Source organism: Carassius gibelio, chromosome B12, assembly GCF_023724105.1.
Source record: "Carassius gibelio isolate Cgi1373 ecotype wild population from Czech Republic chromosome B12, carGib1.2-hapl.c, whole genome shotgun sequence".
Classification (NCBI taxonomy): domain Eukaryota; kingdom Metazoa; phylum Chordata; class Actinopteri; order Cypriniformes; family Cyprinidae; genus Carassius; species Carassius gibelio.
The window spans coordinates 16,134,827-16,150,010 of NC_068407.1; the positions used below are offsets into that span (position 1 = coordinate 16,134,827).

At 35.1% G+C, this 15,184-nt stretch overlaps 1 protein-coding gene and 1 long non-coding RNA gene across 2 annotated transcripts in view; one reads left to right on the forward strand and one right to left on the reverse strand.

Moving 5' to 3' along the window:
• LOC127969164 (receptor tyrosine-protein kinase erbB-2-like) overlaps positions 1-13,259 on the forward strand; it is a 36,315-nt gene extending 23,056 nt beyond the window's left edge. Inside the window, exons 15-27 of the mRNA XM_052570935.1 lie at positions 25-179; positions 287-331; positions 513-651; positions 1,332-1,454; positions 3,586-3,684; positions 3,842-4,027; positions 4,740-4,895; positions 5,008-5,083; positions 5,176-5,322; positions 5,658-5,755; positions 6,700-6,888; positions 7,894-8,245; positions 10,130-13,259. Of these exons, the coding sequence (XP_052426895.1) occupies positions 25-179; positions 287-331; positions 513-651; positions 1,332-1,454; positions 3,586-3,684; positions 3,842-4,027; positions 4,740-4,895; positions 5,008-5,083; positions 5,176-5,322; positions 5,658-5,755; positions 6,700-6,888; positions 7,894-8,245; positions 10,130-10,458 (2,094 nt within the window). The 3' untranslated portion in view covers positions 10,459-13,259. The remainder of the gene's footprint in view (positions 1-24; positions 180-286; positions 332-512; positions 652-1,331; positions 1,455-3,585; positions 3,685-3,841; positions 4,028-4,739; positions 4,896-5,007; positions 5,084-5,175; positions 5,323-5,657; positions 5,756-6,699; positions 6,889-7,893; positions 8,246-10,129) is intronic.
• Positions 13,260-14,164: 905 nt separating this feature from the next.
• On the reverse strand, positions 14,165-15,182 carry LOC127969165 (uncharacterized). The gene is made up of 2 exons (XR_008156230.1): positions 15,007-15,182; positions 14,165-14,916 (listed from the first exon to the last, which is right to left on the reverse strand). It is a non-coding gene; the product is annotated as an uncharacterized LOC127969165 (long non-coding RNA).
• Between the last annotated feature and the right edge of the window lie 2 nt (positions 15,183-15,184).

Consider the following 15,184-nt stretch of genomic DNA (forward strand, 5'->3'; position numbering starts at 1 on the left):
GTTTCAATTGTGTTTCTTGTGCAGGGTCCAGAACACTGTAAGGAGTGTTTGCACTTTCAAGATGGAGACGTGTGTGTCGAGCGCTGTCCCAGTGGAGTGAAAGAGGACCAGCACACTGTGTGGAAGTACTCCAATGCTACGAGACACTGTTTGCCCTGTGAGACCAACTGCACCATCTCGTGAGTCCCTCGCTGAGCCCATGGAATGTGATCCCAACTTTAAATATCAGCTCATGTGCAACAATTTAAGATTTGATATTAATTTTCTGTTTTGTGTTTACCGTCAGATGTCCACTGGATGATAGAGGGTGCCCCATCCAAAAGAAAACTGGGTAAGCCTTGACTATCACCCACAACTCTAGCAACAATATACAAATCCAACCTCCTAAAACATTTTAGACTTGATGTGATGCACAGGCAAACACCATTCAGATTGAGAAAATGTTAAAGTCTACTGTACTAGTACTTACTTAGTCTTGCTTAAATCGAATTGTTTGTTGCAAAACCCTGCAGGCCTGGGACAACAGTCGCGATCACAGTTGGTGGATTATTGCTTTTTCTTATTTTGCTGGCGCTTCTGGTGTTTTACCTGCGACGACAGAAAAACCACAAAAGGAAAGAAACCAACAGGAGAATTCTACAGGAGCATGAGGTCAGAACTCTGCAGTGTTTCATTTGCATGTATATTGCTTTTCAATCCTTGTTTTTAAACTAAGAAAACATACTCTTAACTTTATTTAAGCATCTATTGAAACTAAGCGGCAAAAATCACTCATTGTGAACTTGTCCAACTTTCTTTTGTCAAGCAGATCAATGCATTAGGATTTGTCTGCCACCATTTACACAGCAAAGGGCCTGTTCTATGTTTAGAAACACAGCTGTCTTTGAGTTTGAAGTCAGCATGTTGCAAGCTATCAACTCCATCTTCTAATAGGCATAAATGTAGCGTATGCAAATACTGTGTAAAATAGTGCAATTTAATAAGATTTTTTTTTGGACAATGGAAATATGGAATTTCCTTTTCATCTAAAGGATGGAAATGGCCAAATAAGACATCTTCCAAGGCAGCAAAATTATGCTTCTTACCCTTTACCCTTTGCTAAATGCCTATGATTTGATAAAAGCCTACAGGAAGTGGACTAGGATGTGGGATCTAAAAAATAAGAGTAAGAGTAAAATGTTGAACGGTCTGTCAAACTTTGCAGTTTTCCTGGCCCTATTAAATAAAGTGAATTTTGATTGGTTATTTCTTAAGTTTATGCAGTCTGTTTGATTTGACTGCTTCACATGTTGAGTACCATAGTCTTAAGGCATCTTATTTTTTTCCTGAAGCTGGTGGAGCCTCTGACCCCAAGTGGAGCAATGCCAAACCAGGCTCAGATGCGTATTCTCAAGGAGACTGAACTGAAGAAACTCAGAGTGCTGGGTTCTGGAGCCTTCGGCACAGTCTATAAGGTCAGTTATCTGTTACCATTCCTCAACATCTCAATATTAGTTGTTGAGCTGGCACTCATACCCCCCGGAAATATGTGACCAGCCTACTGCTATCTTAGCTCATAAACACATTTTTTATCCAGTCACCTGAGCAAAGAATGCAATTTGACTAATGCCTGTGGAGCTGCAGGAAAATGACTTTCATGACAGTGCTGACTGGCTGAGGGCACCACAGAAACTCATAGTCTGAATGCTAGTGCATATATAAAGCAGCAGATGGGGGGAATATTAATACTTTTATTCCAAGTTCAACCTCAAATTATCAGTTGTTCCCAAATGTTTTTGTTAGCTTTTTTTAAATAATTTTCACCCGATATTTTCATTTGAACAAATAAGTAAGAAGTCTGCTACTTTTGTTCTGACCAACTGAGGAAAAAAGCATGTTTACAAGATGTGATGTAATGACACAGCAGCATGCTTGAATTTCCTGTGAAAAACTACCAGTACCACTCAAATGAGAAAACATTATTGTAAGATTACCGTTGTGAATCAGGCTTAGGTAAGGATATAGTTTTGAACACTGGTTGGTTATGTACTTGCTCAAATTTATTTCAGAAAATGTTTAACCAAATGAAAGTTACTGATTTCAGCTTTAGCAACACATTTACATGTTCATAGTCCTTTGATGGTGGTTAATGGTCACATGACATGCAAGTAGCTAGATCAAATGTAAAAAAAAATTTAGTAAGGGTTTTAATTTGACTTTGTTGGCAGACTTTAACATGGACTCAAACATATTTTAGTTGTGATAGTGTCTTTGTTTTATTTGATTGTGTTTAATTATTATTATTATTATTATTATTAGTATAACTCTTATGTTAAAAATGACAAGAAGAAGTGATTTGCTGTTTTAAATGACTAGTTTAAAATACTTTAAAATAAAACATGATTTTTACATTAAATTAGTGTTGTCAGGGTACCAAAATTTCAGGATTTGGTACCGATACCCGTGGAAATCCACGGTTCCCGTTACCAATTTCCGTACCAAAGCAAAACACAAAAATATGCTAATTAATTTTTTTATAATTAAAGTAATTTACATACATACATACATACATAAACAATTGTGTTTAAGGTTTTTCTATAAATAATTTAATTATGAAAAACAGTAAACAAGTTTCACCCAAATTTAATTTGTCATTTTTGTTTTTCATTTTTTAATTAATGAAATTTAAACACATTTTATTTTTTGGTAAATAAAGGGATTTGCTACTAAAATTAAAACATGGAAGCAATGTTGTGTGATTTATTTCATTCAAAAATAAAGTTATACATTTTTATAACCTTTATGTAAAAATTAGCTTTTATTTTGACGGATTGCTAAGAATACCTTTAAATTGACACTGGTTTTACTCAAATGAAACTGTAAAATGCCTGTGAAGTGACTCAGAACAGTTCTGGTGATGTTGTTTATGTATTTATGTCCTCAATGTCATTGAGACAGCAGATACTGAAATTACTGCAAGTGTCACGTGCTTCAGTCTATGTAGTAAACAAACCCGCACGTCTCTTCATTCATTCATTCACACAGAGCATCACATTCCTGCAGAACATGCAGGATTCATATTTCAACCAACTTTTGCGGCTTAACATTTACAGATACTGGTCCATATGGAGATTTGATTTAATTTATCAACAAATTCCGTGACTGTTCATATTAAAATATAAGTCATAAATCATTTTCATGACTGGATTTTGAAATTCCGTCCGCGTTTTCAGCTTCGTTGAAATCATAGCGCTGTATGCGTCAAGAAGCGGGTTGAGCGGGTACTCTGTACCACCGGTGCTTAAAGAAACCTTGTACCGTGACATTTTCATTTTACTATCGACTTGGTACCAAAGTACCGGGTCTTTTGACAACACTACATTATATAATAAACATTATAATAATTTTTTTATTATTTGCCTGGACACTAAAAAACACTGGATTGTAAGCTTGTAACATTTGTTATAATTAATTATTAGCTTCTCATCAACTTAACAAACCCCCTGCAACTCCTTTTGTGCACCCCTGTCTGGGAAACCTTGCTCTACATTATCATTCTTAATGTAGTTTAACCGCATTCATGCAGAGTTTCTCTCACTTCACCAGGGTATCTGGGCACCTGATGGAGAGAATGTCAAGATCCCAGTGGCCATCAAAGTTTTGCGTGAGAACACCTCACCCAAAGCCAACAAAGAAATCTTGGATGTAAGTGTTCCTTACGTTCCCATAATTATTTTACTGTAATATTAATTTCTTTTAACATTTACAAAGATTAAGAGGACTCTTCTTCCTAATGATAATAAGTGTTTATTGCATATGAGGATATGTGTGACTTTTTCTGTATATGTGCATCTCTCCACAGGAGGCATATGTGATGGCGGGTGTAGTGAGCCCATATGTTTGCCGTTTGTTGGGTATCTGTCTGACATCAACAGTTCAGCTGGTTACTCAGCTCATGCCGTACGGTTGCTTACTGGAGTATGTCAGAGAGAACAAAGACCGCATCGGCTCTCAGTACCTTCTCAACTGGTGTGTACAGATTGCTAAGGTAAGAATGTCACCTGTGCTTATTGCGGCAGACTATACTCATTCAATTCACAGATTTTTGCAGTTTAATACACAAAATAAGCCACATCACGATTTCAGTGTTAAAAGGATTGACAGATGCTTAGCCAAAGAAATGACACAAAATACAACATGACACATACAGATCTGTATTTCTTATTTTTTTTTGAGAAGTGTACAAATATTTTAGGATTCAGTATGAAAGACTGTAAGGACATAATCTAGGTAATTCATGGGAAACACTGCAGTTACTCATATTCATTTGCTGGCTCTTCTCAACTACCGTATTTTTTGGACTATAAGTCGCATCAATCCAAAAATACGTCATGACGAGGAAAAAACATATATAAGTCGCACTGGACTATAAGTCGCATCTATTTAGAACCAAGAACCAAGAGAAAACATTACCGTCTACAGCCGCGAGAGGGCGCTCTATGTTTTCAGTGTAGACTACAGGAGCACTGAGCAGCATAGAGCGCCCTCTCACGGCTGTTGACGGTAATGTTTTCTATTGGTTCACTTCTTTTGGTTCATTTCTCTTGGTTCATGTCAAATTAATTTTGATTAATAAGTCGCACCTGACTATAAGTCGCAGGACCAGCCAAACTATGAAAAAAAGTGCGACTTATAGTCTGGAAAATACGGTAGATCCATTTTGTGCTCCTGTTCTCATTTCTGTTTCTTTGTGTACCCAGGGAATGAGTTACCTTGAAGATGTCAGGCTGGTTCACAGAGACCTTGCAGCTAGGAATGTTCTGGTCAAAAACCCGAACCATGTGAAGATCACAGACTTTGGGCTTGCTAGATTGCTGGACATAGATGAGAAGGAGTACCACGCTGATGGGGGAAAGGTGTGTCTATATGTTGCTTTGGTTGAACTGTTGAAAGTGAACTTGAAAAGGGTGTCTGGAAATCCACTACCCAGCGTTTATTGAGATTGTGATTATGTGTATGTGTTAATAGGTGCCAATCAAATGGATGGCGCTTGAGTCCATATTACACCGGAAGTTTACACACCAAAGTGACGTATGGAGCTACGGTCTGTATCCACATGGGTTTACAGTTTCTCTGCTGTAATTGATAACCCTCTGGTTTAAAATAACCTTTGAGGCTTGGCTCTTTCCATATCAGGGGTGACTGTGTGGGAGTTGATGACCTCTGGCATGAAGCCATATGACCTCATACCAGCGCGGGAAATTCCAGACCTACTGGAGAGGGGAGAAAGACTCCCCCAGCCGCTCATCTGTACCGAGGATGTATACATGATCATGGTCAAATGTTAGTGTTAATTTCTAACCATAATAAGGATTAGCATAGGCATTTGTATGTATATTTGATCCAAAGTTGTGATTCAGAGTTTTCCTTTTACTTCTCCATGTCAAACTGTCGATAACCACAACATAATCTTGACACGTTTCAGTTTACACTTTCCCCAAAAAGTTTAAATATTGTGGCACTTTCAGGAAATTGCTGTTGAGTGTCTCAACATCATAACTTTTTTACACAAGTCAATATAATTTTCTGTGTTAACTGACAAGATGTCACAGAAGCTTTTCTTAGGGTTGAATATATATTGAGTAGGGAACTTTTTTGACCATATGAAACTATGCCAGGTTGGATGATCGATCCTGACAGTCGACCACGATTTAAGGAGCTGGTGGAGGAGTTCAGCATCATGACACGTGATCCCCCACGTTATGTAGTCATTGTGGTGCGTGCATTTTTAATATTTTGCCTTTATGAACAATCAGAATAATTTAGGGCTGCAACTAACAACTACATAAATATATATATATATATATATATATATATATATATATATATATATATATATATATATATATATATATGTAATTTGTATATAATTATAAATATTCTGTTGATTTATATTTTAGAAACACTTGATATTTCACATCTTGCCCAATGATCCCATTTAAAAAAATATATAAATAAGGAAATAATTGTATATATAATGTATGCTGTCCAAAAAGGGTTTAAAAAAGTATTTTCTCAAGCATATCCTAGTAAAAATAACCTATGCCGTAATTTATTTAAAATAAATTTATTTTATACTGAGTATACTTCAGATTTATTGACATATCACTTATCACTAAAATTATGATTAAACATTATTCAGATTATTTTTTTATTGCACAATAATTCTTAAACTTATGTCTAAAATGTGCTTTAATATCACTAAGGACTTGTTAATAAGGACTGTATGATCTCTGATTGTATGAAAACATGTCTTTAAATGTATGATATTCAAAGTGTACCTATGGCATAATTGCAATAGTTCCACTTTAGCACAATCAAATGTACTTCAATGTATCTTTAGTTGGACCTCAGCACTACTTCCATGCTACTATAAGGGCATTAAGCACAAAATTAGTAGCTCCAATTTATAAGACTTCAAGTGTAACAAAAGTACAATTGTAGGGTATTTTTATTAGACACATAGATATGTAAATGTATTTATTTTTAGTATACTTAAAATACATTTTAGTATATTTTTTTCCACTAGGGTAGTGCAAACTGAGTAATAATGAGGTTTGTTGTTGATTATTTGTATTTAATAATCCTGTCCTTTTGCAGTGATGTTTTGACATAGACATAGATTGTCGTGGTTTTCAATTTGTTCCCTGCTTTTTTCAGAATGATGATCAAATGAGTTTGTCAAGTCCTGTTGATAGTGAGTTCTTCCGAACACTGCTGGCAGAAGAAGGGGGGAATGTGAAAGAGTTACTGGATGCAGAAGAATACCTGGTGCCTCAGCCCGGTGGCATCTTCAACACACAAGGAGAAATGAGAGCCAACGGACCCAGCAGACACCACTCTCATCGGGTCAGAGATGATTAATGGAATTATAATATATAATAATAGATCATAATTATGGATGCTCTCGTATTGTTTCAAACTCATTTTTCTTTTGTGGAACACAAAATGAGAAGGTTTAAAGAATGTTCATGCTGCTCTCTGTAATGACCAGGGGCTTAAAATGGGGAATCAGTAGTAGAAATTGTTTCAGAAAATTATAATATTAAAATAGAACTACATTGATATGATTTAAAAAACATGTACATCTTGACAAATATCAAATGTGTTATAAAACTGATTACCCACAGATTTTAGCCTTATAAATGACTATGTATGTTAAATGTGAAAAGGAAGACGGGCTAAACGTCTAAACAAAAATGTAAATTGACTCTCTAACAGTAGGTGGCGCTTATGGAAAAGCAGAAATACAGTGTTAACAGTCATTACTCCTGTACACAAAGTAGTCCTGCACTTATAAACACTACACTGGGTGTCATACGGATATAAATTGAAAGAAAATGTAATCAGACTTTTCTGAAGACAGTTGCTTGCAGATATGCATACATATAACCCCCAAAAATGATCAATTTAAAAGTTGCCAAAGCTCATGCTGTTTTCAGCTGTATGTTTCATCTGCAACTATACATATAAAGAGTGTTTAAAGCGGATTCAGATGTACATTTAAGATACATTTTTGTATTTCTGTGGTGTAATGTTTCCTTTAAATGTGTGAGCCCTTAAACAAGAATTAATTTAATCACTAAGATTCTCATGAAAGCAGTTCATGACAGTAGTTGACCTGAGAAAGAAACTGACAGTAGAAGAGTTTGTATAATTGTCTTTTATAGTGTCTTTTGTGCCAGCACTGAATATATTCAGCAGTATATATTTTGTGTGACAGATTTCTAAATGCAATGGACTTGTGTAGCTAGAAGCATTGGCATTTGTGTATTTCTGTAGTGTATGCTTCAGGTCAAGCAGTCCCTCATCTGCTTTAACAATAATTTAACTTTTTTTTTTTTTCTTATCCAGAGTACAGATCAAGTCTTAGAAGTAGATGGTATGCCAAATGGGAGGGAATTGTACTCTTCTGTCAGCACGCTGGGGCAAAGTCAGTACTCAACTGTGAGGGCATCAGCCAGTGGCATGTGGTCTGGTACACAATACCCATCTCTGGTACGGAGCATATCCCACCGTTCAACTGGAGGCCAATCAGACTCAGTTTTTTTGGACGGTTATGTGGAGGACAATGGCCCTCCATACAGTCCTTGTCGCTATTCTAAAGACCCCACCGTCCCCAATGGCATCGATGGAGAGCTGGAGACTGGTGGTCCTAACAGTTTCCTGTCACACACACTGCCACGTGGAGCACACACACAACCTGGTGAGTGAAATATATCATTTGCAGTAAAGGCAACTCATTTTACTTCCAATAGTGACATATTTCTGATTAAAATAGTATTTTATCATCCAAATAAAAGAGTAATTTCAAGGGAAATCAAGTTTTGATTAAATATTATAATGGCATATATATACAGGTTTCTTTTGCATATTAAAATTAATGAAAATTTATCTCAGTGACCAATAACCAATAAATGGCAGATGTTAAAATTCGAAATATTATTATACTTATTTTTATTACTAATAAATTCATAATATAATAATATAACATGTATTTATTTTTAATAATACGTAATACTTAAGATAAAACTATATTATATTAGGTTATAATATATTTTCTACAGTGTTAGGGAGTAACTAGTTGCATGTAACAGAATTACATAATTTAATTATTAATAAATGTAACTGTAATGTTACACTTTCTGAGGAAATTCGTAATTCAGTTTCTTATGAAAATTTCAAAGGGGGTTACATTTGAATATTTCAAACACACACACACACACACAGAAAAATCCTTTATTTAAGTAAATAATAAAAACACGAGAACCAACTTAACATAGATGAGAACAGACAAAAGGCTAAGGTTCTAACTGAGGGTTCAAGTAGAGGAGCAAACTAAGGAGCTAACAAGTAAATTAATTGTACACAGGTGTACAGAAAGGTAATCAGGAACTTAAGGAAAACTAGGACACAGGGGAACAGTTCAACAGAAAACAATGAAAACTAAACATAACCCTGACACACACACACACACACACACACAGATTTATTTGATTTCTTTCCCAAATTGCATTGACTTCTTTTACTCATACTTATTCAATAACCATTTTATTTCCTGTTCGGGTTCATGTATATGCTTTATTTTTTTTAAGATTATCTTTTTTTTCTGAAGCATTGTTAGATGCCAGTAGCTATGTTTCCATCCACCTATTTTTATGCACATTTTGGGATATCGCATAAAAAAAACAATGGATGGAAATGCCAAGGTGCGTATACATTCTAAAAATGTGCATAAAAACTTATACACTCAATTAAGTAGGATCAATTTCTTATCCGGTAAGAAAACATGTTCATAAACTACAATGGAAACACTTTTACGGAATAAATTTCTACATTTATCAAAAAAGACATGTGACTTTGCGATGGGACAGCATAAAACTGGACCAACCAATGGACCGATCTCATTGCACAGCATTTGAAATACTTGAGCAAAGTCATGTCAAAAGTGCTTTCTTACAGTTAACTCCAAGAACTGTGTTCCCAAACAGCAGACTCTGAAGCTCATAATTTATTGTATACACAAATTATTATATACAGTGCTTTGTCCTACTTCAGCAAATGTAGTTTTTCTTTGTAATATTTAGGGCAAATTTATCAGTTTAACTCCCTGGATGGAAATGGTGGTTTATTCGCAAATGTTTTACGCAATATTCCAATTTTGCACATGCGTTTTATTCGTAACTTTGGATGCAAACACAGCCAGTGTTTTCTGTCATAGCTATGCAAAAAAAATTCTGCTATGCAAAAACATTCATTAGACATTTTGAAAATGAATCAGTTACATTACTTTAATAAAGTAATTGGAATAGTTACACAATAGTTATTTTTCCAAAGTAACGTACCCAACAATGATTGTCTAAATGTAAAAACGAATACTCTAAATGTCTATTATCAGCCGTTCACGGATAAGGTACCAATATATTGTACATTTCAACAATTTTAGCGAATACTTAATAGGGAAATAGGATATTCATCAACAACAATGTGAAGTGGGACTTAATTGAATTAAGTACATTACATTAGATAAGTAAAAGCTGCCATATTTTGATTTCAGTGCAGTGTCTTTAAATATTCTCTTTGATTGCAGAGTATGTGAACCAGGACGTCCCATGTGGCCGTCCCAGCACCCTTCCGCGCAAAGCGAGCGAGAGGAGATTCATTAACGGTCTATATTCAGGGAACAGTGTGGAGAACCCAGAGTACCTGGTGCCAGTGCATAACATCTCCCACATTTCACCCGCCTTCGACAACCCCTACTATCATGATATCGCAGCTAAAGCTCAGGCAGTGGCCAGAGCCTCCATAAACGGGGGTATGACTCACAGGCAGCCCAATGGCTACATGACCCCCACAGCAGAGAACCCAGAGTACCTGGGCTTAGCAGAGACATGGAGCGGTCAGACGGAGTATACTTGAGAGAAAGCATTCGGTACAGTTTGAGTGCGAGCGTGAGCGATGAGGTTGTGTGCATGAACGAACGAGTGAGTAAAAGACGTATTTTGTGAAGGAAATGGTTTCTCATGGCTTTCGTACTAAATCATTATAACTATGTAGCATTCAGTACTGGAGTTGGAACTTGAGGATGGATGCATTTCCAGTCTGTGCCAAAAAGTCAGCCTTCTGGCAAAAACATGGTACCTTTTTTTTTTAAGACTGCTTTAATGATGTTAACACTGGATAATGTACACTACACTAAGGACTTTATTGGGATTTTTGCTTTTGGTCATTTCGTAAAAATATGACTTTTTCTGGAGATTCAGTTCAATTCCAAGCCAGGACCATACACACTGCTTTCCAGAGCACTGCGTGAGAGTCGGACGGGAGCTGGACACAATCAAAGCCGCTCTGTTCTGTGTGTAAAGGCCCTGGGTGAGCAGCTACAGTGCCAGTGAATGAAAGACTGACATTATTGCCATACGAAATGGGCGTCATGTGTTCAGCAACGACACTGGCTCTGAAGATTCATCAACATTTCTTTTCTGTGACATATCCAGGTTTTCTCATGTGTTTGGGTATTTTTGAAATTCATTGTGTTTGAGCATCGACTATCTTCATTATGGGCTGGGTAACAGTTGTACAGATGTATGTAGAACAACAGGTGTCTAGGTCATATTGCACCCTGATTTTAAATATTGTCCATACACAAAATTCTAATGCCTATGTTAAGATGTTTGCTTAAGATTATTTTTATTATAATTAATTGCATTTTCTCCCCATAATCTAGTTAGTGTGCATACGAACTGTTGTTCAAAAGTTTGGATTAATACTTTTATTCAGCATTTTATTAATTTATACTATAAAAAAGTAATTGTAGAGACTATTTAGTATGTTTAAAATAAATGCTGCTCTTTTGAACTTTCTATTCATCAAATAAATGTGAAAATGCATCATGGATTCCTCAAAAATATTAAGCAAGAAAAACGACATTGTTAATTATTAAAAAAAAGTTTTTTGGAGCAGGAAATCAGCATATTAGAATGATTTCTGCAGGATCATGTGAGACTGAAGACTGCGTAAATGGCTTCTGAAAATTCAACGTTACCATCAAAGGAATAAATTACATTTAAGAAATTAGTGCTGTTAAATGATTAATCGCGATTAATCCCATACAAAATAAAAGTTTTTGTTTGCATAAAAAATGTTCTGTGTATATTTATTATACCTATATAAGTACACACATATAGTATACATTTCTAAAAATATTTACGCCTATATTTATATTCATATAATTTATATTATAAATATATTTAATATAAACAAAATATGTTTTCTGAATTATATACATGCATGTGTGTGTATTTATATATACATAAATATATGCAGCACACATACATATATTATGTACACAAAAACATTTATTTTGGATGTGATTAATTTCGATTAATTGTTTGACAGGACTAATTGAAACAGAACACAGTTCTTTTATATTGTAATAATATTTCACAATATTATTCACATATGTACACTGTATTTTGATCAAATTATTATATTATTCCAAACCTTTGAACAGCAGTGTTTGTATATATATATATATATATATATATATATATATATATATATATACAGTAACATGCGTGAATGGAGGAGCTCTTAATTAAAATAAATGTCATGATGCCAAACGTCTCACTGGGACTGGAAGAATTACATTTCTTTCGGTTTGTTTTGGTCCTTTTGATTTTGTGTTGAAATTTGACCTGGATATATCTTGAGGTAAATATGATTATCTCCCTGTATGTTTTTTTTTTTATTATGATGTTATCTAATGGAATTTCTTCTTTGTTGTGATGAATACAATGTGGTATTAACTGATGTGAAGGTGCCCTTGCTATCAGAACGACGGTTTATTTGTAATAAGATGTTGAAATCAAAGTTTAACCCCAGATATGATCATTTGAAGTACATAATGTCTATTGTGATTATTTTATAAGAGCTTCTTTTAAGCACGACACATCCTACTCATTTAAATTAGCCTCACATGTACACAGAAAGACGGCTAACACTTGTGTTGTGTGGAGTAAATACTTCATGTTTAAGAATGTGGTCTGATTTCCATATAGCAGCGGTGGCCTCCGGCTGGACGAACACCCCTTCAATGCCTCCATTGTTCGAAATGACAACGTGTGCCTTTTGTTAACTACCCGACTCTAGCATCCAGTTAATATGTCACTTCTTTGAGGAAAGACGTGAATGTTCTGTCCTTGCCATGTCAATACCAATTCTTTGGTGCCATTTAATACATTATGCAGTTATTTTCACTAAACCAAATCTTAAATTTCTGATATTTGAAAATCTATCAGGCTCTAACAGTTGAACTGTTGATTTTCCTGAATACGGAATGAGAAACTTGGCTTTGGGAGTATGTGAAGCAGTAGTCACAGATGATGAACTGGGGTGAGAGAGTGATATAATGTGTGCTAATGGCACTCCAGTGTGTTTCCACGTCAGCTCAAACAATGACGGGATTGTTTTTCACAGTAAGGGATGGGGAATTTCTTCCTTGTTTCGGCTTAGCCAACACAGTCTGCATAGTTTTTTGGTCCAGGCTATTGGTTCAGTTTGAAAAATTTGTAGAAATAGATACAAAATCATATAGGAGCAATCATTTTGAACTTCCTGAGCAATGGGGAGCTTTTATACTTTTCCAATCAACTTTTTTTTAGCAATTATGTTTGATGCCACTACTGATGCAGAAATAACAAACCTCCCCGTTTGACTTCTTTCAGTTGCCTTCTTTTGCTTTGTGATGCTAAACTGGCATGTTTATTCTTCCCAAGAGCAATAAGAAGATTTTTAATATTTTCGTTTTAGATGTAAAACTCAAATTTATGGCAAGTCACAGAGTTTTAGATCCAGCTCTTTTTGTAATGCCAGATATCAGCATTGATGGCAGCCAATATGACTTCAGGATCCAAAGTCTATGCAAAAACATTGAAGGAACTTTAAAATCTGTTATTGCTATGATTTTAACAAAATATACACACTTTGAATATTTAATGTTGTACCTTTTATATAATTGTTCAAATCTCAGCTTGTGGTTGAATGGTAGAATAATTTTTATATGTAATATTGCTATTTTTCTCGTGAGCCAACAAGATTTATTGTAAATATACTGTATACAATAATTGACTTGATGCACTGTGATCTGTGCACTCTACTTGAGTATTTACAAAAATCTTGTGAGAGATATTTTAAACAGTGCTTCTGGGTAACATAAGTGGCTTATTAGTGGTTTCTATATTACTGGTAAGGAGGTACATTTTGATGCTTATAACTAGGCTGAATAATCTCATCTACTCTTTATTTTACAAAAAGTATTTTGAGAGATAATGCAATTTAATGAAATCAGAGACAAACTCCAATCCATGCAATTTCATGGCAGCTGTAGACAGGATGCATTTAAGAAGTTTGAATTAATGAATTAACTTCAGTATAACCCATTCATAAGCTATATTCATTCTTCTGTCAGTGTTATATGTGCTTAGTAAGCATAAACTTACGTTTTCATAAGATTATGGTTCATAAATTGGCAGTTCTACATACATATTATCTTGTGTTAAAAATTTACTTAAATTTCTTTACAGATAAATATACAGAAGAATATACATATGCGATATCAAATCTAAAAAAGTCCAAAAATAGCCTTTATTGATCCGACTTATCTCGATCTGAAATCTGTGACCTGTGATGAATACATGAACACGTGGTCATGGAGTCACATAATGAGGAAGTAGAGACGAGAAGATAATGTTCAGTTGTATATCATCAGCAAACAGTGCCACACAGAGGACAGTGTTCAATACTGAAATCATCAAATCATATTCCTGAAAAAATGTTTTTATAAAAAAAAAATGTAAAGCTTAAAAATAGTTTTGCGGATAAATGTAGATTTAAATCTTGCATATGAATTGATTTACTTTTACTGAATGCTGCTTAAGTTAAATGCCAGTGAAATAATCAGAATATGTCATGATAATACAATTTTTAAGGGTGTGATCAGATCAAGGTGCTACTATCCAAAACAACTTAGAAACCATATAACAGCACCCTAGCAACCATATACAACATGCTAGCAACTACTTAGCAATCACCCAGAACACCCTAGCAACCACCCAGAACACCTTAACATTTAGCAATGCATAACAAAAACCTTAGCAATCACCCAGAACATCAAAGCAACTACTAAATACAACAGTCTACCAACTGACAAACAACAATCCAGAACACCCTAGCAACATCATAGCAACTCCTTATCAACCAACTGGAACACCCTAACACCTTAGCAACCACACAGAACACCCATGTAATAATGCTATGTAACAATGCATAGCAACATCTTAGTGACCACCCTAACAAGAAGCAACTGCATAACAATAACTTAGCACCCACCCAGAACACCCAAGCAACAGCATAACACCCTAGCAACCAGACAGAACACTCCAACAAGTAGCAACTGCATAACAATACCTTAGCAACCACCCAGAACACCTTAACATGTAGCAATGCATAAAAAAACAACTTAGCAACCACCCAGAACACCCCATCAAGTAGCAACTGCATAGCAACATTTTAGCAACCACCCAGATTAACTAAAACTACTTGAAATTCGAAACATTCAAACCTTTTCAGAAAAGATTGTCTACAT